This window comes from Podarcis filfolensis (assembly GCF_964270895.1).
Source record: "Podarcis filfolensis genome assembly, chromosome: 9".
Classification (NCBI taxonomy): Eukaryota; Metazoa; Chordata; class Lepidosauria; order Squamata; family Lacertidae; genus Podarcis; species Podarcis filfolensis.
Genome location: NC_139610.1, coordinates 43,285,274 through 43,310,177, shown reverse-complemented (window position 1 = coordinate 43,310,177; position 24,904 = coordinate 43,285,274). Strand labels below are relative to the sequence as shown.

The 24,904-nt window shown below is 41.4% G+C and overlaps 1 protein-coding gene across 4 annotated transcripts in view; it reads right to left on the bottom strand.

Moving 5' to 3' along the window:
* Window positions 1-982: 982 nt before the first annotated feature.
* The window catches only part of ELF2 (E74 like ETS transcription factor 2), a 39,839-nt gene continuing 15,917 nt past the window's right edge, over window positions 983-24,904 (bottom strand). For 2 of the 4 annotated variants that reach the window (XM_083571372.1, XM_083571373.1), the window contains exons 4-9: window positions 8,426-8,539; window positions 7,150-7,323; window positions 6,673-6,762; window positions 3,969-4,161; window positions 3,167-3,505; window positions 983-2,697 (exon numbers count right to left, since the gene is read on the bottom strand). In XM_083571372.1, coding sequence (XP_083427498.1) covers window positions 2,070-2,697; window positions 3,167-3,505; window positions 3,969-4,161; window positions 6,673-6,762; window positions 7,150-7,323; window positions 8,426-8,539 — 1,538 coding nt within the window. In that variant the 3' untranslated portion in view covers window positions 983-2,069. Of the gene's footprint in view, window positions 2,698-3,166; window positions 3,506-3,968; window positions 4,162-6,672; window positions 6,763-7,149; window positions 7,324-8,425; window positions 8,540-16,447; window positions 16,808-16,950; window positions 17,269-24,904 lie in introns of those variants that run through there. The other 2 variants (XM_083571374.1, XM_083571375.1) reach the window with 2 other exon arrangements.

The following is a 24,904-nucleotide window of genomic DNA, read 5'->3' as shown; positions in this document are numbered from 1 at the left end:
GGATGGGTGCAGGGTGGGCGGGCGATGCCGATCCTGCCTCCCTACACCACCACCACCACCACCCCAGTCAAAGAGAGCCACTCAGGCGATCCTGATGCCGATCCTGTCTTCTCCCCCTGCCTCCCTCCACCCCTGCACAGGCAATGCTGTTGCTGGTCCTGATCCCGCCTTCCCTCATCAGAGACCCGGCTCCTTCTACGCCCCCCCCCCAGCACATCTCTCCTCAAACTGGCTGGGCTGTGGAGCTCTTTCATGCCCGCTTTGGAGCCCTTGTCTTTCTGGCTGTTGAGGAGCACCCTGTGCTCTGGCTGCCTTGGGCCCGCAATCGACCCAGATCAAGCCCGTGATTGACTGATCGATCAGGATCGATGGGTTGGACATGTCTGCTGTAGTACATAGGTACTTTCAACAAAAATACATTGCGCTCCCAAAATGATTTCCCTTCACAGGTTATAACGAATGCTGCTTGTGTGGTCAAGTGTTGCTGGAAAAACACACAGAAGAATGGGAAACACCAGAAACCCCCTCAAATGGTCCTTGGTATCTTGAAATAGTTGTCTCTTACGTTTAAAATTATTAAAATTATTCTGCAGCAGTTTTCCACTGATGCCTCCTGCTCACGTTATGAACTGGGTATTACGGCTGTACTGATTCTGTTCCAGTCTGCCTCTAAACCACCCAATTTTCTTCCCTCCTTTCACACTTACCGGTAAATGTTTTGGGCTAACTGCTCCCTCCACCACCACATTATCCCTACTAATATGAAACCAAGTCAGTAAACACACAGGCCACAATTCACATCTCAGAAGCAAGACTGTGGAACCTGTTATCTCTTGCTACATTTTTCATAGGCTAAGCTACTCCATTGCTTGACATTTCTTCAAATTATGAATTTATAGTTTCAGAATAATGGAAGAATGAAACTGCTGTACTGTGTTATCTGCATGAACACCAGAGACTTTTTAAAAAAGAGAGACTAAACTTAAATTTCATGTTTGTATTTCAGTAAAACCTACTTGAATACACTTTGAAACAAGAGTACAACAAAATAGAATATACTTTAAATGTTGAATATACAAACTATTATAGTTCATTCTGAACACTGGTACTTCCCTCTAACTTTAACTAAAAAAAAATGTACAGGCTCTTTTAACTACCTGACAAGAGTTCATGCCAAGCGTGACCTTTCAAGTGACAGAGTAGAAGCTGAAATTGAAATGTATGCACAGATGTCGAGGCTAAGTGGGTGACCCAGGCCTGTGGCAGCAAAAGGCCACCGCAACCCTATGGCCACTTTGTCCACAATTAAGAAACTGACAGACTTAACTACCATACAAAATATGTTACATGTAATCCTATAACAATACTGTGCTAGGTATAAGATCTTTAAAAAATTGTTTTAATAAAAAATGCTTTACACAAACAAGCCATTAGCTTATTTCAAGAAAGAGAACTGAAAATCAGTCTAAGGCTTTCGTTTTAAATCTGCTTAAGCTGTATGATACAAAAATCCCTCTAGATCTTCGTCTTCTTTTAGAAGCTTTTTAATCCTCTCCTTTAATTCACATTCTAAAATACCTAGTAGCAGAGTTATTCACATAGCACCAGTTGAATTCTGTGAAGACACAGTAATAATTGCTGGTATGCACATTAGAATGCATCAGATTTGTCATGTAACAGTGAGACTCTTTCCCGCCGCCCTTCCCAGAGACATAAACCAGGAACCCTTCACAGAACCAGCTTAGTGTTCCATGCCTTAGTGTAACTTGATAATGCAGTGAGCCTCGAGCCCCACTCGACCCCTGAATTTTTCCTTATCAGCTTAGCAGTTTCCCACTTTGCAAGAGGCAATTGTGTCAGCGTGAGGATGTGGTTCAATTCCCACTGAAACATGGGACATCAATTCATTTCCAGTAAGTTTCAAACGTATGCATAACTATTAACAATTTTTAAAATCAGTTTTGTTTTGTTAACTTCTTGATTGTGTCCATTTCCCTGCCTCCCTAAATATGTCAGTTTACTTAATTCCACAATGGTCTATGTAATTCATGTCCATAGCTGCCTTTTCTTCATTTCTCGCATGTTACCATCCCCTCCGTTTTCACAGTTACAGGGAGGGCAATAGCCGATGGCGTACTGACCACAACCACATGCGTAACCGTCTTGGTTCCATCTGCAGGCTTTTCTTCCTGAACAAGCTGCAGCGTCTTAACCTCCCGCTCCTGCTTCAAAGCCATTGCTTCAGATTTCACCTCTGGACCTTTTATGACTGCGCTAATAACTCTGGGAGAGGTATGGCTACCTGCCTGCTGGGCCGGCATAGATAGTCTCATCACGGGTGTCCCATGGGCTATGGACACAGGAGTAAGTGCTCTCACGGCTAGTGGCGTTCCAACTATGTTAATGCTTCCTGTCCCGGGCAAACCAGTTTTTGTTTGCAACTGGCACTGCGCGAGCTGCGTAGCAGGGATGGTAATGATTTTCGTAGGCTGCATTGTGATTTTCTCTCCATTTTCAGCAGATGCTGGCATCACTGTAGGGATTGTCTGGATTACGACCTTTGGAGTTGCTGCTGTGGTTGGGCTTGTGCTGGTAATCAACGGTGACCCTGCATTTACTGACTGCACTGCAACAGTCGATATTTTCTGTCCCAGAGACGTCATTACGACAGGCACTTGCATGGCCACACGAACAGTTCTGTCAAATAGATGAGGACAAAACATTGCATTAAGACCAAGCAAGCCTCATGGACAAATCTGCTAAATAAAGAACTTGCCACAAATCTAGGCCTGTTTGCCTATATACAAAGAAAAATGTTGTTATCCCCTATAAATAAGAATTGAAAACTGAAGACTTCCCCAGGCCAAATTTCATGCTTAAAATGCGAAGGCTACTTGTGTCTCTACTCATTCGATTGCTTGAGATTCACAACAGAAATACCAAAAAGGTTTGTTTTGTAGGACTAGACTAGATTAACAGTTCACCTTTAACAGATCCCGTTTCAAACTCCTGTGTTTGAGTAATCTGGATTATGGATGTTGTACTGAGAACATCTGCCTATATTAAAACTGAGAATGTTTCCAGAAAGACAGGTACGTCATTCAATAACACTGTACTAATTCTTCAAGCTTTGGCCTATCCAACAGGCAAATCATGCAGTGCTAACCTGGGAGCGGTTGTTGCTGGAACGGTGGTTGTGGAACAAGATGTCATTTCATGCCCAGGTGAGGAGATATTCACCACTCTGGTAATGGGCTTCTCTGCTCTTGTGCAGTTCAACTGAGAAGCGTTTTTTCCTGCACGAGCAGAGGCTGCTGCTTTCAAAAGGTTTTCTGCAGAAAGTGACACTCGCTCCAATGACTTCTCATCGGTGGCGATTGATAAATCTTCACTGCCACATTCACTTTTGTCATCAATAACCACAATGTTTTTGGGCATTTCCTTGAACTGATATACAAGTCTTTGTCCTTCAACTTTTGCCAGAATTCCTCTTTGATAGTAGTATCTGAAGGGGAGGGAAGTACAAGAAAGGTTTATATGATGTTCATATGAAGCACCTTTTAAGTTTATAACAATCAAGAAACCCTTGTTGGGATGACCAGAGTCTTGTTTACCCCATCATAAATTACCTATCTTTTTGTAATCAGCATTGAGGTGGGGATTGTTAAAAAAACCAACAACCTATCAAGCGGTATATATATTTTAAAAATAAAGAAATACTCCTACATATGGGATTATAAAAAGCATGCAAGGTAAAAAACAGAACATTTTTTTAATAATTAATGCTGTTGCCACAAAGAATAAAAAACTAGAAACTGGCTTAAAAAGCGAAATGCCATTTTATCAAATAAAATTCTCCAAAAAAAGCCTGAAGCAAAGTTTCAAATCAGCTGTAACACAGTGATTTGTTTAAAACAAAAAACTTCAACATTCTTCATCCCCCCCACCCCCATTTTCTTTCTTTTTACCTCAGAGCCCTTCCCATTGTTTCGTAGTTCATATCAGGCTTGTTTTTGTGTTTTCCCCATAGTTTGGAGACTGCTTTAGAATCTACAAGCTTAAATATGCCCTTCTCCCGCTGAGTCCACTTGATATATCGAGGACAAGTATTTTTGTCCTGAAGAAGATCTAGAAGGAATTCCCACAAGTAGGTTGTATTTCCTATGATAAAAATATAAATAACAGGCAATTAATCTCTTTAAAGATCTCTAAAACTTAAGAAGAGCATTATATTCTTACACAACTAGCTATTACTAGCCTATGGTATGTGAGCACTTGTTTTTGAAACTTGTGGAATGGGTTCAGCCCATGTGTAAGGGAGACAGCTGTGGAAGCACAATTAAACTAAATTCTGGTAGAAAAGAAAGTAAAGAGTGGGGTTGGTTGCCAAAAATATCCACATGATGCTAAATCAAGTTCTTTGCAGACACTAATGCCTCTTCCCTCCTGTCTGTGGTTTTTAGTACTGGAACTTCTGATCTTCCGGGCATTTATTTTTTCAATGGGTCTCAAACAAACTCTGTTCCTCCCCCAATAGCCAATCCTAATGATCTTATCAGGAGTTTTTGGTGATAATGAAGCAGGATTACTGGCAATGGTGTGTTCGTCAAGAACAAACTAATCTGGCTCAGCTCTGAAATGTTTCTTAAAGGATTTTTATTAGCCTGATGAATATAGTTTATTTTTAAAGCTTTGTGAGAGTATTAGAAATCACCAGTATATATTTTTTCTAAAATCAATATATAATTCAATCTTCTTCTAATCTAATTTTGTTTAATCTTCCAGCTCTAACCTTGTTTTACATCTTCCAACTTTAACCAAGACTTCTCAGCAGCAGGAAGTTGTCAAGGAAAGATGAATATTAAGATAACCAAAAACCACCTTGCAGTTCTAGACACTTCTACATACTTACTAGGAAAAATATTTAAAACAACTATACGCTTGAATTTTACATAAATTTCTCTTTTAAGTCCCTAAAATATCAGAATTCAGAGTTACTGTGTAGCTACCGATTATTTTGTGGAAGAGTGTCCCTGTTGAGATACCAGTGCTCACGCTTTGTACTTTCCAGAAACAATTGAGAACATTTTTGTTCAGACAAGTTTTTCTAGCTGGAAGCAAGCTTCTGCCTTGCATATTAAGTCTGTATTGTTTTTAAATCTAGTTAGTTAGTTGTTTGTGTTTATGGTATAGTTGTAAATCACTTTGAGATGCATGTAAATAAGAACATCATCTTTTTACTGGAAGTTCAGTAGGGGGCAATCTACCACTAGAGTCCGTCTCTGAATACGCAAGAGTTCTGCTTCCATGAGCTGAACATACTGTGCAAGGTCACCTCAAATAAACTGAGGGCACACACACATATTATATACTTTTACACACACTACGAGGGAGATGGTAGCAAAATGTGATTTCAGAACCACTTAGGTTCAGCTAACAAAGAAATGTTGTTTTTGAATTTCTGAATGTTCATTCTGGTCCACACTCACTCTTACTCCCTTATACCTCTCCAGCACTAAGAGGATATTCAAAACATGACAAAATTAACTTCATCTGGGCATTGAGAATCACCAACTCAAGCAACCTTACAGAGGAAAATAATCAGGCATTAGCTAAAGTGAGCAATGACAAGTCATCAAGTGAGATTAACACACCATCACAGGTCAACATTAATATCGCATGATAAAATGATATTCCCTCCCTACAAAGTTTTTTTAAAAAACAACCACCACCACCTTTGGCCAGTGGCAAGAAAGCTGTAGCCACCCATATGTCGCTGAACTCCAATTCTTGGGGTTGGGGGGGGGTTGCTATTATTGATACTAAACTTTTGTATCTTTATTTTAGCTCTTATGATTTATGTGGAAATTGTGTGATTTGGTTGTGTACTTTTCAATGTTTTACTTATTGTTTGACCTAATGTCAGGGGTCCCTTTACCTACTTATTGTTTATGACTGCTTTTGTTATGTTTGCAATTATGTAATTTTTAAATGCCTTGAGCGTGGCTTTAACTTTGGGAAGGCAGCATACAAATAAAATGACTGATTGAGTTAACTCTCATCAGTCCCAGCCAGCGTGGTCAATGCTCAAAGATGATGGGGTGACTGGACCACAAGTCCTCCCACTTGCTCAGCATCAGGCTTCTGGAATATCACTCTCGTTTTTAGCAGCACAAAAAAGAAGCAGGGCACAACAGAACGGTATCTTATAAGAATAGCAGTCCTGTGCATTGCAAATATCTGAAGAAACTCTCCCAAACTTAAGACAGGACTACCTCAGTCGCCTGCTGAGAAGTTTTAAGCCACATATTTTCCCTAGGCACAGCTATTCAACCCCCTATGACTGAACAGGAGCACAAATACTCTGCATGTCTCTGGCTGCAGTGGCAAATCTGAAGTGAGCAGCACACCACTCCAGCATGTTGAGTGAGTGTATGTTCACTTCTTACTTATAGAAGGTACCTGGTGCACCAGAAATCTAGCAGCAAATAAACAGTTTCAAGAGCTTGCATGAGGCACATCAACACATTTACATTCAAAAGAAAGGTTGCGACCGTTGTTAATAGAGCATTAAGGTATTGTTGCCATGTAATCATAAACACTGAAAATATTAATACACAAATAAAATAAACAATTTATTTATTTATTTGTTTATTAATTAAATTAAATTACCTTTGCCTTCTCTTGGCTTCTTCTTTATACTCAGGTCTGGAGACGCACTGGAAATGGCTGGTGGCACTTGGGTTTTTGGCTTACGGCCAGCTGCAAAAACAGTTGGAAAGACTGAAATATGCATGGAGAAATGTTTCACAGCTTGAGTCCTCTCACAGCTTAGGTTTTCATTCAAATCTAAATAATGGGCCATTATCTGGCGCTACACTGAGATGCTGGCAACATGTCTCACAAATCACAATTTTATCCGATGTTGAATTAAGCAGAATCTCCGTCATACTTACATGTTCTAAAAGAATTCCAACAATTAAACTAACATGATAATCATTCCCCTTGTGTAAATGAATTATATGACAATGATCCATCCATGAACGTAAATGTTATTTCTATGGTATAAACCCCCTTCCACAAAATTTCTAGGACTTTTATAGATCTGTTGCGAGGCTGGATGAGATCAATTACATACTACATATGTACCTTTCTTTTTCTTCATTGGCTCATGGATCTCTGGAGATGTTGGAATAGGAGATGTATCCATTGGTTCAGACTCCTCAGTTGATACTTCCACTACTGTTTCTGTAATGACATCTGGCCTCATAGCAGCATGAATGAACTCTGGAGTTGACACACAAGGTGGGACAAAAACTTCCACTAAAGAAAGCAAATAAATAAATAAGATTAGGCTTTGGCTTAAATCCAACAAAGAAACTGCCTTATCATTTGAAGAACAAAAACAAACTAGTTTCCCACATGTATCACAATACAGGATAAGATATAATACAGTAAGTAACAGAACTGGAGGGGTTTTTTCTTTTCTTTTTAGGTATTACCAAACACTTGCTTCCCAGAAATGTTCATTTATATGAAATGTTCATATAAATTCAACTTTCGAAATGACTGAACCCTGTACTTTTCTACGTTGTTTCCATTATACTTTGCATATGATTTGTAAATTGAGAAAAAGCAAGTAGTTGATTTTCTTTTCAGAATGAAACCCAGTTCACGATTACATGGGTTAGGTCTCAGTCTCAAATAACCATTGTAAAGTACAATTCTTTAGTAAGTCATTTCCCATCTTCTTTGAGTTTTGTCATGTGAATATGAAATTACAGATCCACAGAAAATGTTGCAGTATGACAGGCCAGAGGACAATTATAATATTTCCAATGTCCAAATTCAATTTAAACTTGCCTGTTCAAAATCTCTTCAGTAAATGAAAGAAACCCAAAACACCTGAAAACATGCTATTCCACTACAACCATCAACCTCAACAGGTTTTATGGACCGATTGATTAGTCTAGGGGGACAATTTTAATACCCTGTCATTCTATGCAACCAAATTGAATTTACAAATAATCATCACAATAAAACCATGAGTACTAGTTAGCCATACAGTACAAATCACTAAGATAGTTTGGAAGTGACCTACATGCCTTTCCTTCCCAGTATTGGAAAGTACTGTACCTGGATCAGGCTCAGAGTGGTGGTTGCTTCAAATAGATTAAAGTAATTATTTATATAGAGAAGCACTTTTGTGTAGGGATTGCACAACACTGCTGTCAACACATGCAATATGTAACTTGTAGACCAGTCCTTAAGAGTATTAAAAGCTAATGAATATATCCTTCAGGGGAGCAGACAGCTCTTGGCCCTGAAAGAAGCATACTCGCAAGTTAAACCTCAGGTGCAGTTAATGCAAATTAAGCCACCGTTTCAAAGAGGGCAAAAGATTGATTTGTTATCATTGACATACCTGGAGTTCTAGCATCTCTTAAGCAGGTTGGAGATTCCATATGAAGCAAGGCCTCTGCTGCTTCAATTGTCTTATCCGAACAGTGCACATTGCTGCCATGTACAGATGCTTCCACTGTGCAAAAAACAACAACAATCCATCACACAAGTAGATTTGGTTCATTGCTTTTTCTTTTCTGGCCTTAAGATTTGTTGAAACCTTACAGTCCTATCAATAGGAGCTTGGGCACGAGTTACAGTTGTGCCTTTCAATCTGGCTAGTAAACCATCTGCATTAAGACTGAATACCTTTGCATTCTCACCAATTCACTTGTGTGTTCGTTCAATTAAGGTATTGATAGTCAAAATATTAACAAGAAATCAGCACTTTGTGAAAGTTAGACCATAATGGTGAGGAAAGATAAGAATCTGTCCCACTGCATCAAAAAGGTTCCCCACCCCTGAGAATTCAATCAGCTGGCATCAGTACTAGTTACAGCTTCATCTAACATCAACTCCAGAGAAAGCTTTTTTCTTTTCTGTGCAGCCAATTATTAACTCCTATACGCCACTTATACAGGGGGTCACCAACATTTGAGGACCCTAGGCCCATTTGAAAATCTGAAAAATTATCATGGCACACAACTACAAAATGGTTCATAGTGTGATTGCCACCAACTTGGGTGGTTTTAAAAGAGGATTAGACAATGTCATGAAGGATGGAGCTATCAATGGCTATGAGACATGGCGATAGTTGTGTTCCACCTCCACATCTGAGGCAATACCAGTTGCTAGGAATCACATGTGAGCAGAGCTCAGGTCCTGCTTCTGGGCTTCCCATGGAAAACTGGCTGGCTGTGAAAACAGAGTGCTGGGCTAGATGGGCCTTTGGCCTGATCCAGCACAGCTTTTCTTATGTTCACCTCCTTCCCTTCCTCTGGATGCCTCTTGGCCCTTGTGTGGCTCAGAGGCATTCTAGGGCAATGAAGGGAAGAGGCTGGAGTGGCTGGAGGTCTGGGCTAGTCCAAAGGAGACTGTGGGCTCTCCTTCCTTGGATGCTTTTAAGCAGAGGTTTGATGGCCCTGTCATGGATGCTTTAGCGGAGATTCCAGCATTGCGGGGATTTGGACTAGATGACCCTTGGGGTCCCTTCCAACTCTACAATTCTATGATTCTATGCTTCTAAGTGCAAAAGAAGCGGGGGGTGAGAACACCGCTGCATTGCTATTTTGCATACTAGTTCTACTTCCCAGCAAAGTCTGGTCAAGTATTATTATTATTTGTTGTTGTTGCTAAATCTATATCCCACCTTCCCACTAGCTGGTCCTCCAGGATTGTGCTTCATACATGATATGTTTCTTATTTTTTTTCCATAAAGGGCAAGAAAAGAATGATTGTTGACATGAGTTTGGTATTTCTCATTCAAATTGATATTGCAACCTTATAAATTCCGCAATAAAAGAAGCCTTAAAGTGATTGCATAGATGTATGTAATAGGATCTTGCCTGGAAAACACAATGGGGAAATGCTAGATTTTTAAGTAGTGATTGTGATTTTATAAAAAGGCATTTTCTCTTTTCCCCATGAAGATTTTATAAACCAGCAATACGTAGCCACCTGTTGAGTATCATCCACACATATTAAGGTATACACACACACTCTCTCTCTCCAGTTGCTTTTTCCATTTATGGAAATCTACTCAAAGCTAAACCATTCCAGCTCCGCTGCCAGCGTCTAATCTATCTTTAGAATAACTACAGTCACCTATCTGCAGTGCCAGTAAGCTAATGAGGATTCAAACCACGGTTTCTTCACTGGAAGTTCCTGAAGGCTATCCAGTTACTTCAATATTCAAAATTAAATTAGGGAAGAGGAAGAACATTTTAAAAAAATGCTTCAGTCACCAAGACCCAATTCACACATATGGGTGGCTGCTTGACATTGCAAAAATAGCAACAACCTTTTTTTCAAAAGAGCTCACCACATGACCCAGCAGCCACTAATAAGGAAAACTGGCTGTGTGAATCAGGCCGTAGCACTACCAACAGGAAAGGCTTGGAAAAACTCATAATAATAATAAAGGGGGGTGGTGGGGGAGACCAGGAATACATGTCTAAGTCATCAGATAAATGCCACAGCCTGACTGTGGCACCTGAAAACGTAACTCCGGCACAGCTATTAAGCTTGCTGGTAGCAAAGGACATGGCACTGCTTGAGTCCCCATCTTTAAAACCGGACGCTTGCAAAGGTTATAAAGTACTTTTGTAAGTACCAGAGTAATTATTACTGAATTACCCTGTGCATCCAGAGCTAATTATCAAGAAATGGGAAAGCAAAAGATCTCTCAAGTACAGTGCCCTTAGTCCCAGACAAAGACATCCATTAGCCTGTACTCTGCAATACTTCATAGAACCTGCCATTTCTGCTGTAGAGTTTGGGAATGAGATAGGGCTTTAGGCACATGTATGGGTTACTTCTCAGATACTGCACTAAGAAAGAGGTTCACCTTCAGATTGCTTTTAGACTTTCTCTAAGCAGCAGCTATTACTAAATGCAAGATAGCATACAAACGAATAAACTGCAATTAACTGTAAAATATGTGGAAATCAACCAACCTTGAAGTTAATTGCCATCAAATTTAGCACATGAACAATTCCATTCCCTCCCGCTCCTTTCTAAAGCATCTTCAAGAAGAGAGAACAGGAAGACTTAACATTATAGAACATTCAAAACTAAACTATAGGACAAATTCTCCAATATACACATCCTCAAACTATACTGACCCAGGCAGTTTGAAGCACTGGCAAACAATTTGTGTAAAAATTGAAAATCAGGTGTAGTACACCCAACCACAATAAAAACAGACAAACTGCACCAACAAAGCCAAATTCTGCACACAATCTGGAAACTTGCAGAAATTTATCTGCAGAATCTAACAGAGTGAGAAGAGTGACAGCATAGACTGGAAGTCGTGGAAAGGGACTTTGTGCTCTTTCTCTTAACACGGGAGAGCTACTCAAAAGCCTATTTCTGGGGTCTAATACTTAAGCAGAATTTCATGGGTATGAGCAAGACAAAAAGCACTGGCAAGTGTGGGGAGGGGCTTAACTCACTGATGAGCATATCTTCTCCTGACAGCCACCGGCAGCAGCAAATTCCCCCACTCACCCATCGCATCCTCAACAAAAATATTGGCGTGTTTTAGAAAAGAAAAATAGTGCCCACTCCATCAGAGCTCTGGGAAGCAGCAAGTTTCGCCCCACTCCCCAAATTGTCCAAAATAACCTACCCATTTTGCTCACTAGGTAGCATTAGGCAAGAACACAAAACCTGAACAGTGAACTTCCTTGTTTACAGCTCAGGCTACTATCTGACCCTCACTCTTATAGGTTACACCTTAAAGCAAGGGAGGAGAACCTGTGACCCTCCATATATTGTTACCAACTCCCAGAATGAATATTGTAGTCCAGCAACAATTGGAGAACCAAAAGTGCTCCACCTTCCTATTAAAAGTTCCCCAGCAATGAAGTAATTATGAACTACTGTACTTGTGAAAAGCTAGCGAATACCTCACCTGGCAAGAACATGTTTTATAGAATTAGTAACAGAGTATCACAACTGAAGCAGATATAGAAGAGCTGTGAGAATATAGACTTGTTTTCTGAAAACAAAGCCTAAGCCCTAAGCTGACCCTTCCTGTAGAGAACTTGTTCAGATAATGTTGTTTTATTTTTACTTTTTTAAAAAAGGTGGGCGTTATTCAGAAGGCATCTCCAAAGTCCCAAAAACTTTTTTTAAAAAATTAAGTTGACAACTTGCTCTTAGCTTCAACTCAAGTTAAATGTCTTTAAGAAATTATTTTTCCAAATCAGTGCAATGTTTCAAATCTCCAATACTTGTTATTTTAGTTTATTTTAGTTGATTTAGTTGAATGAAGCTCCAGGACTTCATTCAAACATGGAATAAACCACAACTGTTAAGAACAACCTGGTGAGCCGCCATCACCCAGCTTCTCAGTGGTGTCCCTCCTCTTCCAACTGTCACTGGAAGAGATTCTGAAGGACCATTTTGCCCAGAGGGGAGTAAAGAAGCAGCAGTTACAGCTTATTCTAATCTAAACAAACAGTTGTCGTTCCCGTTTTATTGTAACTTTTGTTTAAAAATTGATGCTTGTTGGTGTAATGCTCTTATGTAAACTGCTTTGAAAGACGTACCTGAAAAGTGGTATGTAACTACCATAAATAAATAAAAATCCTACAAAATGCAGTTTTTTGTGCAATTAAATTGCTCGATAGGCCGTGGTCTACTGCTCATCCACCCACCACACCCTGCCTTTGGATCACAGTCATCAATCATTCTTGCTGCCGGCCAGTAGTATTATACCATGCTCTCCAATGATAATGTACAAAACACACATCTGCACAGCATCACTGTGATATAATCAAACTGATGTCCATAAATATTCCAAGTGTTCCACGGCTGCCACATACGTCCAGATATGGTGGTAATATTTTTTCATATTTATCTAGAAACATGGAAAGCACTAAAAGCTGGACAAAAACATGAAAGAACAGTGGAACATTTGAAGAGGAAAAGCAAGGAGGGAGATGCACAGATATTGTTTGCCCAGCTGGACCTGCAGGTGTTATTTCTGACATGATACAAGTATTCAATAGAAAAGCATAGACCTGTAGTTCCTGTCTTATGATAGCTTTTCCACATATAGCAAAAATACTCAAGATTTTTAAAAAAATCTACAGCTTTATCTTAAAATTGAGTATAAGCTTATTCTATTAAACTTTTCAGTATTCATAGCATTTTTACTCTTGATTTTGATATCTCAGAGAGTATGCAGCAGTATCACTTTGTTACACTGGCATTCATATCTTCTTGTCATGCCAAAGCAACCTTACTTAGTAGAAACTCATTATCATGGATGGAATTCAACTAAGTTTTACTCATGAAGCTCATTAATTTCTATGAGTATCATTCAAGGAAATATTAGTTGAAACATTCCCCAGGGTTACATGCAATGGGAAAAACATCTTCTAAATCCACAGCAATTACATAAATCCCCAAATAATCATGGCATCACATCAACTATGGACAATATGTATAGATAATGTATATAGCAGTAATGTGAATTTTCCTATCCAAATTATGCTCATTTGCATTGCACTGGAAAATTTTCTGCTGCAGGGCTAGGAAACCAGGCCTCTACCAGGGTTTCCCATTAGACCTGCAAGGGCATTTCAGCAAAGCCACACCTGCTGTACAGAAGGCACCAGTTACTAGCAAAGGCAGTGCAACAATTATGTCTACAAATTTTCAACCAACTCCTCTTCCTTCTCCCAACCATAACTTGTCAGGTTGGTAAGCATAAAGAGCAGCTACTTCTTCATGACACTTAGCCCCATGCTTCAGCTCCATGGATATTGCATTAGGAACTGGGAGACTTGTTCAAATCCTGCTCCCCAGTAGATGGCACCATTCCCTATTCTGAGCTTTATCATCTGTCCAAAGACAATGTTTCTGTACAATTCACAATTTATCTGCATAGGCTCTTGTTACAGTAGTAACTATTTTGCAATAGGAGGGACTGGAGGCAGGAAGTGACATGGTGGTAACTGAAAACAGAAACGGGCATGTGCAGAATGAAGAATCTCTGCTCTATGGGGTGGCTCATGGTCAAAGGTGCTGCATTAGGAAGTAGGTAACACTAGTTCAATTTCTGCTCCTGGGTGAAGCTATAGTCCAAGTCCCTCACTTGAGCTCCAAACCTGTGAACATGTACTCCCAAGTTATAGGTAACCAGCAGACACACCAGATCAAACTGATCAATTCAGTAAGCAGTGGAATTAGAGCCCACATCGGAAAAAAGACACAGCACAAATTCTATACAAATCATTCAACAGCCATAAATTTGCTAGGTGGCACAAGAGCATTTGAGTGCAGGCTTGTCCAATTCTTGGCTTTTCCAGGAGCTTGGATTCTGCTATTAAACTACTGCCAGTGTGGTTCTCAACACAAATTTAGTGTTTGGGGATAGGCAGCACATAGGTCAGTAATATCTAGTCCATATTACATCATACACCAGGTGCATTTTAAGCTGTGAACGAACTTTAGTGAAATAAAATCTCTTCACTAATATTTATGGCCAGAATTTCAACTTCCTAAGAGCCACACGTGTTTATAAAGCAGGTAGAACACAATATCTTCAACTGACTGCTTTAGAAAGCCATATTAATAAGTTCTAGAGCCCTGAAGCCACTATTTGGCTGATTATTTCAAATATAGAAAATAAAACCCTACCCCACTCCTGGGTCTTTGTTCCCTAGCTTGTTTCCCAACCCCCATCCATAGGCAAGTATCCCTGTACAATTCTATGCAAAGATTCCACCCCCAGGCTACCTTTCTTCATTCTCATTCCCTCTATTCCCTGCCTCCTCCTCCTCTCTCTCTCTCTCTCTCCACCTCCCTCCCTCCCTTTCCTTCGAAGAGATTGCAGCTCTTTCATTATAACAGCACACAACTCCTTTATATCTAGATCTAGCGTAAGATTTCTCCAGTCCAAGTAACCAGTCATTTCCATTGTGGAAGCTACATCATTCTGTACACTGAATTTTCCCTGTTAGTGTTCAAAATATTTATAAATGTTCTGTAACATCATAGTAGAAGTAGCTTATCTGCGGCAAAAAGCAAAGTGAAACAGCAGGCAAGTAACTATATAACTCTCTGTAGTAGCAACTGGGTATGCAGAATGAGGATACACTTGGAAACCAAGCCAGGGGGAGGGCATTGAAAAGACCACATCTACCTTTGATTAAAAAAACACCATTTACGTGTACAGTATCCTCATGCTACAAAGGAACCACAGCAGCAAACAGCAGTGCACAGACATAAACCCCCAGCCAGCCAGAACAGAGAACTACTTCTACTGAACACCAATGTTGTTGGTGTCCTCAACACTAGCATGCACATGAAATAAGAGACGAACATATCCACACTGCCTCACAGGAAGAGTCTCCTGACTAAATAAGATACACAAAAAGTAGCTGAAGAAGGCAAAGAAAAAACAATGGCCTGTACATCCTTGGAATTCACCTACACTTCACCCTTTTTAATCTCATTCCAATGAAATGGATCCATAAAACAATATAGCTAAAAAAGTATTAATAAACACAGCTTTGAGGTTATTTGGAGGACCATAGTGTTCGAATAATAATTTTTTATGTTGGGATAACAAAACCTTTACACCCAACACTGAAACCTTTACACCCAACACTTGTCCTTCGCACAACAGTATGAAATTTTGTGGTGTTATTGCTAGAAACTCAATTAAAACTTGTGCGAAAAGCAGTGGTTAGTGGAAATGCAGTCACAAAAGCTACTTCGGGGTGGTGCTGAAGCTCTCTCTGTATCATCAACGACGGGTAATTAATTAAGAGGCAAGAACGTTCTGGTCCTAAATGTGCAAAAAATCCCCGTTACCTGTTATCAGATCCAGGAAGATCAGCGCTTCCTGCGCAGGACATTTATGAACGCTGTAAACCCCACTGCGACTCTCCTCTGCTCCTCCCCCCCCCCCCGCGCTCACACCAGCCCCGCCCTCGCTTCCGTATTTACAATCCTTCCTCTTCCCTCCAATTCCGTGCTCGCATTGTCAGAGCCAGAAAGCGCTGCCACTCAACGTCCCCCTCGCTGCTACTGGCTTGGAGGAGCCTAGCCCCGCCCATTAAAGACGGTAGCATTCTGATTTCGAACATTCTTGACAGTTGATTGGCCGGCCAGGCCCGTCACTCCCTCCCCCCCACCCAGCGCACAGGGGCTCCTGAGGGAGCTCGGCGCTTCCGCTATGGTGGTTGGGGGGGGGGGAGAAAATGAGCTAAATATCCTCGCTGGAGGCGGCACATGCCGTTCGCCCCGGGAACAGCAGCAGCAGTACCGATGCCCCCGTCTCCCCCCGGCCCCGGCTGCTCCCACACCCTTCCCAGCGCAAAGCAAAGTTTAGAGGGCAAGAAGCGCCTCCCCAAAAAATGAGGACCTTGAGCCCGTCGTGGCTCCTGCACCCGCCAGAGGCACCTCGGCGCAAGGGAACAATTGTTGGGGACCAGGAAGGAAAGGCGCTGCAAGGGGAGCCGCCTCTCCCTGCTCGGGAAGCGCGGCGTGGCTCGCTGCTTGGCGGGAGGACAAGCGCAACAATCGCCACACGCTCTTCCTGGTCCCGGGCTGCAAAAAGAAGCGCGGCGGCGGCGCCGCAACAGCAGCGCCCAAAGCACGCCGCCCGCAACCACTGCCCGCTCGCCCCGGGCGCAGCGCGGTCAGGTTGCTAACGCGCCCAGCACGCCAAGGTGATCACTTCCTGGATTCGCCCTCCTCCTCCATTACTCCGGCGCCAGTGCCGCCCCCGGGAAGAGCGAGCGAGCGGCGTGCGCGCCTCCCTCCGCATCACCCGCCCTTCGCGTCTCTCTCTCCCCCCCCCCAGCGCCTCCCTTCTCTTCTACCAAGCACCCCGCTCCCGCCCCGCCATTTCGCGGCGCCGCTTACCGGCGCGGATGAGCAGGTCGAGCTGGTTCGTGGGCCCCTCATGCAGGGAAGTCGCCATGTTTATGCCGCTGGAGCGAGCGGCGGCGGCGGCGGCTTCGCATTGACCCGCAGGGGCTCCCTGGCGCTCGGCCGCGCGCGCGCGCGGGCCCCCGCGGCTGGTCGGCGCGCGCCTGCGTGCGCGATCCCGCCCGCCCCGAACGCGTTAAGAGCCGAGCCAACCCGAAGGGCGCCTCGGCCGGATCTATCTCCGCGCGCTCGTTCCCGCGCCCGGCCAGCCAGCCACGCAAAAGGTTCCGCTCGGCTTCCTTCCTTCCCTCCCTCCCTCCCCCCGCGCGTGTAGCGGCAACAACGGCGGCGGCGAAGCAGCAGCAGCGGCAGCGCTTCCTCCTCAAGCGGGGCGCACACGATCCTTCCGCCGCCAGCCTCGCAGACAGGAAGTGCCGGGCGGGCGGGCGCTCGCTCGCTCTCCCTCTCGCCCTCCTCCCCTCCTCTGCTCTCCCATTCTACAGCAGGGACAGGAGTCGGTTCCCACAGTCACGACGAGATGCCGTTCTTCTTGGGTCGGAGGGATCCCACTTCAGTCGGTCCAGCTGGAGGAAGGCAAAATCTCTCTCCTCTTCCGTTATCTTCCATGCAACTAGGTGGCAGGGATGCCAACAGAAAGTAGGTGCCCGCGGCTCAAGGCAATCGACGCCGCCTCCAGAGCCGCTTTTCCTTCTGCCACTTCTTCGCCAGCCTCCCGCGCGTCCCCCTCCGAGATGAACGACGCCTCTCTCTCTTTCTCCAAGATACCGCTTGAGGAATGGAGATAGCGCCCTGTCTTCTCTCCGGTGAGAAGAGCAGCCTTGCATTGGTTCCTGCGGAGTCCCGAAAAAGCCGCCTTAAAAGGAGCTCTGAAATTAGAGGGCAAAGGCACCCGAAGTCTTTTTGGACAACCCGACTGGCTTTGCTTGAAATGCATTCGGTCCTGTCAACGGAGCAACTGCTGCCCTGATCTCAACCACATTGTGTAGTTTTTCCTTAAGCTCAAAGTTTATTCATAAGCAGAGCTGCTAAAGAGGAGGAATGTCATTTCCGCACCCCCTTCCATTTCAGAGGCCTTGCATAAGTTGTCACACGGCCCTTGATGAATCCCACCTTGTCCATTAGGATGCAAGTAGTTGTCTTGCAAATGGCAAACTTCTCTGTGATCCAGTTTCAACCAGTAATGTGCAGGCAGAAATGGAAGTGATTGGTTATCCCACAATTTCTTTTCTTTAAACTATGTTCTTATAAGCATGTACTGTACTATAAACGATGTGCCATAAGCATATCACAACCAAATTAGAGGACAAACTATTATAACTAATAGACATTCAATAAAGTCATGGTGAATAACAAGCTGACATTACAAAAACCACTTCTCAAAATTTGGCAACAAGTAGAACTCGAGCAGATGATAGCTGCGATCCAAATCACATTTATCTGAAAGATACTGAAATCAGTATGACATTTCAGAGGAAACATAGGCTGTAAGGTTATATACACACTGCTGTTATCAGTACTGCTGCCTGCTTCTATTTATTAGGATTAAATCAGGGGTAAAAAGGTAAAGGTACCCCGACTGTTAGGTCCAGTCGCAGGCTCGGGGGTTGCGCGCTCATCTTGCTCTATAGGTTGAGGGAGCCGCCGTTTGTCCGCAGACAGGATGCAATACCCACAGATCTATACCAACAAAAACTGGGAGGATGCTACATTCCCTTATGGTCTCAATCCCATTTGGTTCTACACTTTTAAGTGTTCAGTAACAGGCAGAAGGACTGTTGCAGTTAAACAGCACAAATTTGGTGCTAATGTGGCTTGGTAGAGCTGAGGCCAGAATTGAACTCCAGCTTCCTGAAAATTTTTCAGTCATCAAGATAGAATCCAGTGTCTTTATTTCTTTATTGTTTGCAGCCCTGGACCCATCTGAGAGAAAGGACAGAATATAGATTTAATAAATAATAAACTAATTCAGTTGCATTAGCACACCCAGGTGTGCTATTCACACATAAAACTAAGCCAAACTACAGCTTAGTGAGAACATGTGCTCTTCCAGGGAGGAAGGAGCAGTTACTTTGTCCTCCCTGGTCCTTGTAACTTAGCACAGCATGACAACTAACCTAGGTTTGGGTTAGTGTGTTGTCAAACCTAGGTTTTGTAACTGAAGAAACCTTGGCTACACCTCCTGATTAAGGATACAGGTTAACCACTTAAAGAACACTTTAAGCCAAACCTTGGTTTACCATGGTACAGAAACAAGAAGAGGCAGGGAGAACTGATGCAGCAGTGAGCTCTCTGAGAGCCCCCAAGGATCAAGGGTACAAACATATTTTTGTAATGCTATTTTAAAAATCTTGACTGTGAAGAAACAAAATTAGCATGAAGAGCAAGATTTCCAGATTAAAGGGTTTAAATCACATATTTCACCAGTAGTCCAAAAATTAACTTGAAAGATTCTTTAGAGTAGGATCCTGATATATAAACATAATACAGTAAACTGTCCACTACTACAAGGTTTGATTTGATGTTGCAGATGGCAATCAGTTATTTACATCAACCATAAAATCATTGTTATTTTTAAACAGGAAGTTGAAAAATCTAGAGGAAGATATTTGAAATTTGTGTTTATGTAAGTGGCAAACAAATGAAAGTCTGAAGTAGTTATAAGATTAGCTTTCCATAATAGTGGTATAAGTAGTAATCTGAAAAAGAAAGAAGTTTCTTTTAGAATATACAAGTTAACACTTTTTGCTGAAAGGGATTAAGGGCTTTTCTAGAGCTATACCACCCCTGATTTAAAAATGCATTCTTCATTTATGTATAATATTACCAAAAAGCTATACATACCAACACTGTTCTGGATCAATTTTATTCCCCCATCATGAAGTAACTAAAGGAGGTGCTCTTGCTTTAGATCTCCATTATTCATGCAGGTCTTCTACCTCCCTGTGGCAATAATATTCATTTAAAAAGGTAAAAGTTTGTTTATTCCACAGGGAGGATTTCTGATGCAATGTGAAAAACACAGGAGAAGAATGGCATCCCAAAAATAAGTCACCACTCCCATCTCATTGTTCTGAAAATATCAAATTGACACCAATTCTGGCACAATTAATGAGAAAGCAGAGAGTTGCATTCCATATGAACTCCTCCCCAAATAGGAAGCCAAACGCTAGAATATCTTTACTTAAGACATTTTCCAAGAAGCTGCAAACTACATTTACTTCACTTTAGGAAGAAAGTTTCCCCATTCGGATAACAGCAAAAACTGTCATCCTACCACCACTTTCTTCCAGTAGAAGCATTTCATGAGCTGAGTTCAGCTCACATGATCACTGGATCTCAACCACTGAATTCTTTAAGAGAAATATGTACATCCTCCTATTAGTGATGACGACAAAGGAATTTAAAATAACAGCTTGCCCTCAGCACAAAATACTAATAGAATTGGAATTTATATTTATTATTCAACAACTCAAGCATCAAGTGTGCTCATTTACACTCAAACCAACAAATGTTCCAATAATAAGTTCCATGTTCAAATTAAATTAACGAAATAACAGAAGAACAGAAGTTAAAAACATGCTTGACTACTTGTCCTGAACTTGTGACTTTCTTTGCTAGGACTCAAAAATAAAAGGGAGTCAGAGGAGAGGACAGGAACAATTATATCAATGGCAAAAAAGTAAAGGGCCTAAGTTTTGTATGTCAGAAAAATATTTGCCTTCTGAGCCTCTAAATAAGCTCTACTCACAATTATTTCATATTATCCAGGAAAGCTTTGAATGCAAAAGAATAAATCAAGACAAATCATAATCAAAAATGAAATAGTAAAAAACCAGTGGTGGAACACTTCAGTTTCACAGGAAAGTTAATAACTAATTTTTAAGGAGACCATACTGGAGTGAAACAGCAGCATGAATCTGATTAATTGCAATTCATCATGAAGTTCATTGCTGAATCAGGACAATGGATTTTTATCACACTAAAAGTGTTAATTGGCATATTATTGTCAGAATGTCTGTGCCAATGTATTATCAATGATACATGCCAATTTTTACCATCTGCTTTCTGCATTTCATTTCCCTCTGTCCTCAATGTTTACAATCCCCTGCATCCAAACCATACCTGTAACTCACAAAAGCGCTTCATTCTTCCCTGATTAAGATTTCCATGAAAGCTTCAACTCATCTTTTAGTCTTAAGGTGCCAGCCTGTTTGTTGAGATATTCATGATTCTCAGTTCTATGTAAGCCCACAGCTTCAAGTAGGCAGGTATGTTTCACTGCATCAAGCCGTTACTTTGATTATGTTCAGTATTCAAAAGGGAAAACACTAATATAATTTTTAAAGATTGTTTCTCAAACCTTAAAAGCAGATTGTGTTTTAATGCCTCACGATTTTTTTACTGTCCATGTTCTAATATGAACATGTCTTTTGGGCGTGTACTACAGAATACTCCTTTATTGCCCCCAGTGGCACAGTGGATCAGTGCATCTGGCTGTTAACCAGAAGGTTGGTAGTTCAAGCCCACCTAGGTAGGGATGGCTGTGGGCAGGGGGATTAGACTACACTACAATTGCACTGTAGATTGCACTACAGGGGTTTGGAATAGATGACCCTCGGGATCCCTTCCAACTCCATTATTCTATGATTCTATACAATAAAACAGTACGTTCAAATACATTTTTAACTTTTGGAAGAACTTTTATAAACCCACTTAAGGTTCAAACATAATTATTTTTAGAAAGCCTACTATAGAAAAAAAAGAAACCCCAAGCATACCATTTGTACACACCCAGTATTTCAAAGGAATGTATTTCTTTGAAAAGGAGCCACCCACTCCATGCCATATCACAAACTACTTTTGATATTTCCCTCTCAGTTTCATAATAAATTTGCAATACAACATGCAGAAGTGCTGCTTGAGAAGCTGAAAGGCTCTCGGGTGTGCAGTTCTTTAAATGCTGGCCATAGTTATGTCAGAACCTATAACCTTGCTTCATGCAGAAGAAATCTACTCTGAGAAATTGGTGACACCATTTGACCTAAGTGAAGCACAATAGTAGCTGTTATAGATAGAAGGAAGTATTTTCCTTCAAGCGTGTTTTTCAGGATTCTTACTAGCTTACCTCAAAGCAGGAACTAAAGTGATGGAACTTTAGGGACGGGAAGAGAGATATTTTAAAGGCCAACCCTGTTGTATCAGACCAAAGACCTATCTAGTCTAGCATCCTGTTTCCCACACTAGCCAACCAGATACCTCTGGGAAGGACACAAGTGCCACAGCCCTTTCCCACTGCTGTTCCCTAATGACTAGTATTCAAAGGTGTGCTGCCTCTGTCTTCCAGTCCAAGGGCACAATCTAGAGTTGTGCATGGCTAGTTCATATAGCTATTTTTCTCTCTACCTCATTTCTAGCAGCATCCTCTCCATATCATAGCACAAGTTCCTCTTTATGTCTCAGGAATTTTTGAAATTAGCATGGCATGTTGCATGATGGGACGAGGAGAGTGTTGGCTGGGACCAGGCCTGCTGGCAGGGGTGGATTTAGGACTGTGTGAGTGGTGCGCACACACCAGGAGCTGAGCCAAGGGGATGCCAGCTCAAATCCTGGTAAGCAAGGCGCTGGACTTCGGGAAGGAGGTGTGAGGCTCTGACTGGATCCTCCTTCTCAAAGCTGGGTGCCTCTTTACCTGCCTTTGGGAGTGGGATTTTGGCCTTGCGCAAGACACCATAATACCCAAAGTCTGCCACTGTTGCTGGATCTTGAGTAAATTACAAATCTCACCTAACTGTGGAATCTGGAGTATGCCATTTTGGTGAAGATCCACAAGCAATGCTTCTGAATGCCAGATGCTGGAAACCACAGGAGGCAAGAGTGCTCTTCTGCTCGAATCCTGCTTGCTGGTTTCCCACAAGCATCTGGTTGGCCACTGTGAGAACTGAATGCTGGACCAGATGGGCTATTGGCCTGATCCAGCAAGCAGTTCTTGTGTTTTTATTCCATCAAGAGACCATAATTGATCACACGACTAAGTGAAAGGAATTAAACAGATATTAAATTTTTGGTACTTTGTTGAACTAGAACAAATCCAAATCTTACTAATGGCAATACAGGGGTACCTAGGGTTAAGTACTTAATTCATTCCGGAGGTCCGTTCTTAACCTGAAACTGTACTTAACCTGAAGCACCACTTTAGCTAATGGGGCCTCCCGCTGCCGCTGTGCCACCGGAGCACAATTTCTGTTCTCATCCTGAAGCAAAGTTCTTAACCCGAGGCAATTAGCGGAGTCTGTAACCTGAAGCGTATGTAACCCGAGGTACCACTGTACATTTCCCAAGCTAAGCTCAAGGTATTACTGTTAGTTTACAAATCCCTAAACAACCTAGATCCAAGTTACCTGAAAGAGCGCCTTGTACCTTAAACACCACTCAGATTACAGAAGTCACTTGGAAAATCCTTCCTGACTGTTCCAGTTATCACAAATTAACCTAAACATTTCATTTCTACAAAAAGTTTTAGCATAGTAGCATCAGTACTATAAAACACTGTTCTAATTGAAATCAGGCAGGTACCTATATTTTTGATATTTCATTACACCTGCATTTCTTTGGTTAAGCATTTATAAAGAATTAATTTGATTCAGTGTTGGTCATTCGTTTTGTATTTTATGATGTTATAAGAATTTTATTGTACATTGTTACACAATTTTTTAAAATGCTGGCCATTTATAAATTCACTCATGAATAAATAAATGCAGATTTATTTACTCATTGTACTAAGTCAAAATAGATTTATAAGCCAGCCATACTTTCTATGAGTACACTAGTCTTTTAGCACATTTAAATCAGAAGCATAATATAGAAATAAAGCCACAAATGCCAGTGGAACTTTCTTCCCCATAAAGTATATTTGCAGTGCTAAAAATCAATCAGAGAGCAATGAAGATTAAAAATATCTTGTTACAATTTAGTTTATAGTCCTAATAAATTCACTGCCTTGCTTTTAACCAATGTTGCTTTTAACCAATGTATTTTAACCAATACATTGAGTTATTAATTTAAGTCTTGCTTACGCATTGAAAAGCATAAATGAAGGTGTATTGAGGATACCAAAGGAAACAGGTTTTTAGCACTTTCTTTATAAAAGTGCAAATCTCCACATAGTTAAAAGTTCGTATTTGGCATTTTCATTTCATGTCATAAGGGAATGGGAAGTAGTTACTACCATAGTAACACCAACTAGTTTTCAACCTCCCCTTCCCTTGCCCTCTTCCAAAAGCAGGTTGAACCATATTGACACTGATTAAATGAGTACTGTTGGCCTGATAGCCATTGTTTTCATTATTAAAAGGAAAACCTCATAAATTTTACCCTAAGAGGCAAGCTATCTACTAGACTGGTATACAAACTGTAAAGAAAAGTATATCCTAAGCTTATTCAGATTTTATGCAGGAAAGATAAGTTAGCACATTTGTGCAATGTGCAGAGCCTAAAGACAGGATATTTTCCACTAACTGTATTATTATGGAATTATTTGAAAGGTATAGTTCCTGAATCAGATCTGGAAATGGCAGTCGATCTACTAATTGCAGCAGAAACGGTAACTGGCAAAGGAGGAAGAGTATAGCACTGCCAAACTCAGATTGCTTTGAGAAAGCTGGAACCTCATCACACTAATGAATCTTACATATTCAATTTTTGCTATGCTTGGGAATGATACCCTGTATCCATATAATTTGCTTGCATTGTAAAATGATATAATAATGATGTTACTTGGTTGAGCATATATATATAAATTTTCCCCTTCAAGTGACCTGCCTCCTCCCCATCTCCTTTTCATTAGCTGTTCCCATTAAATGGAAGGGGGAATCATAATGTGCAATTAAAACAGTAGTGATGCATACCAGCTGATTAATGTTTGCATCCT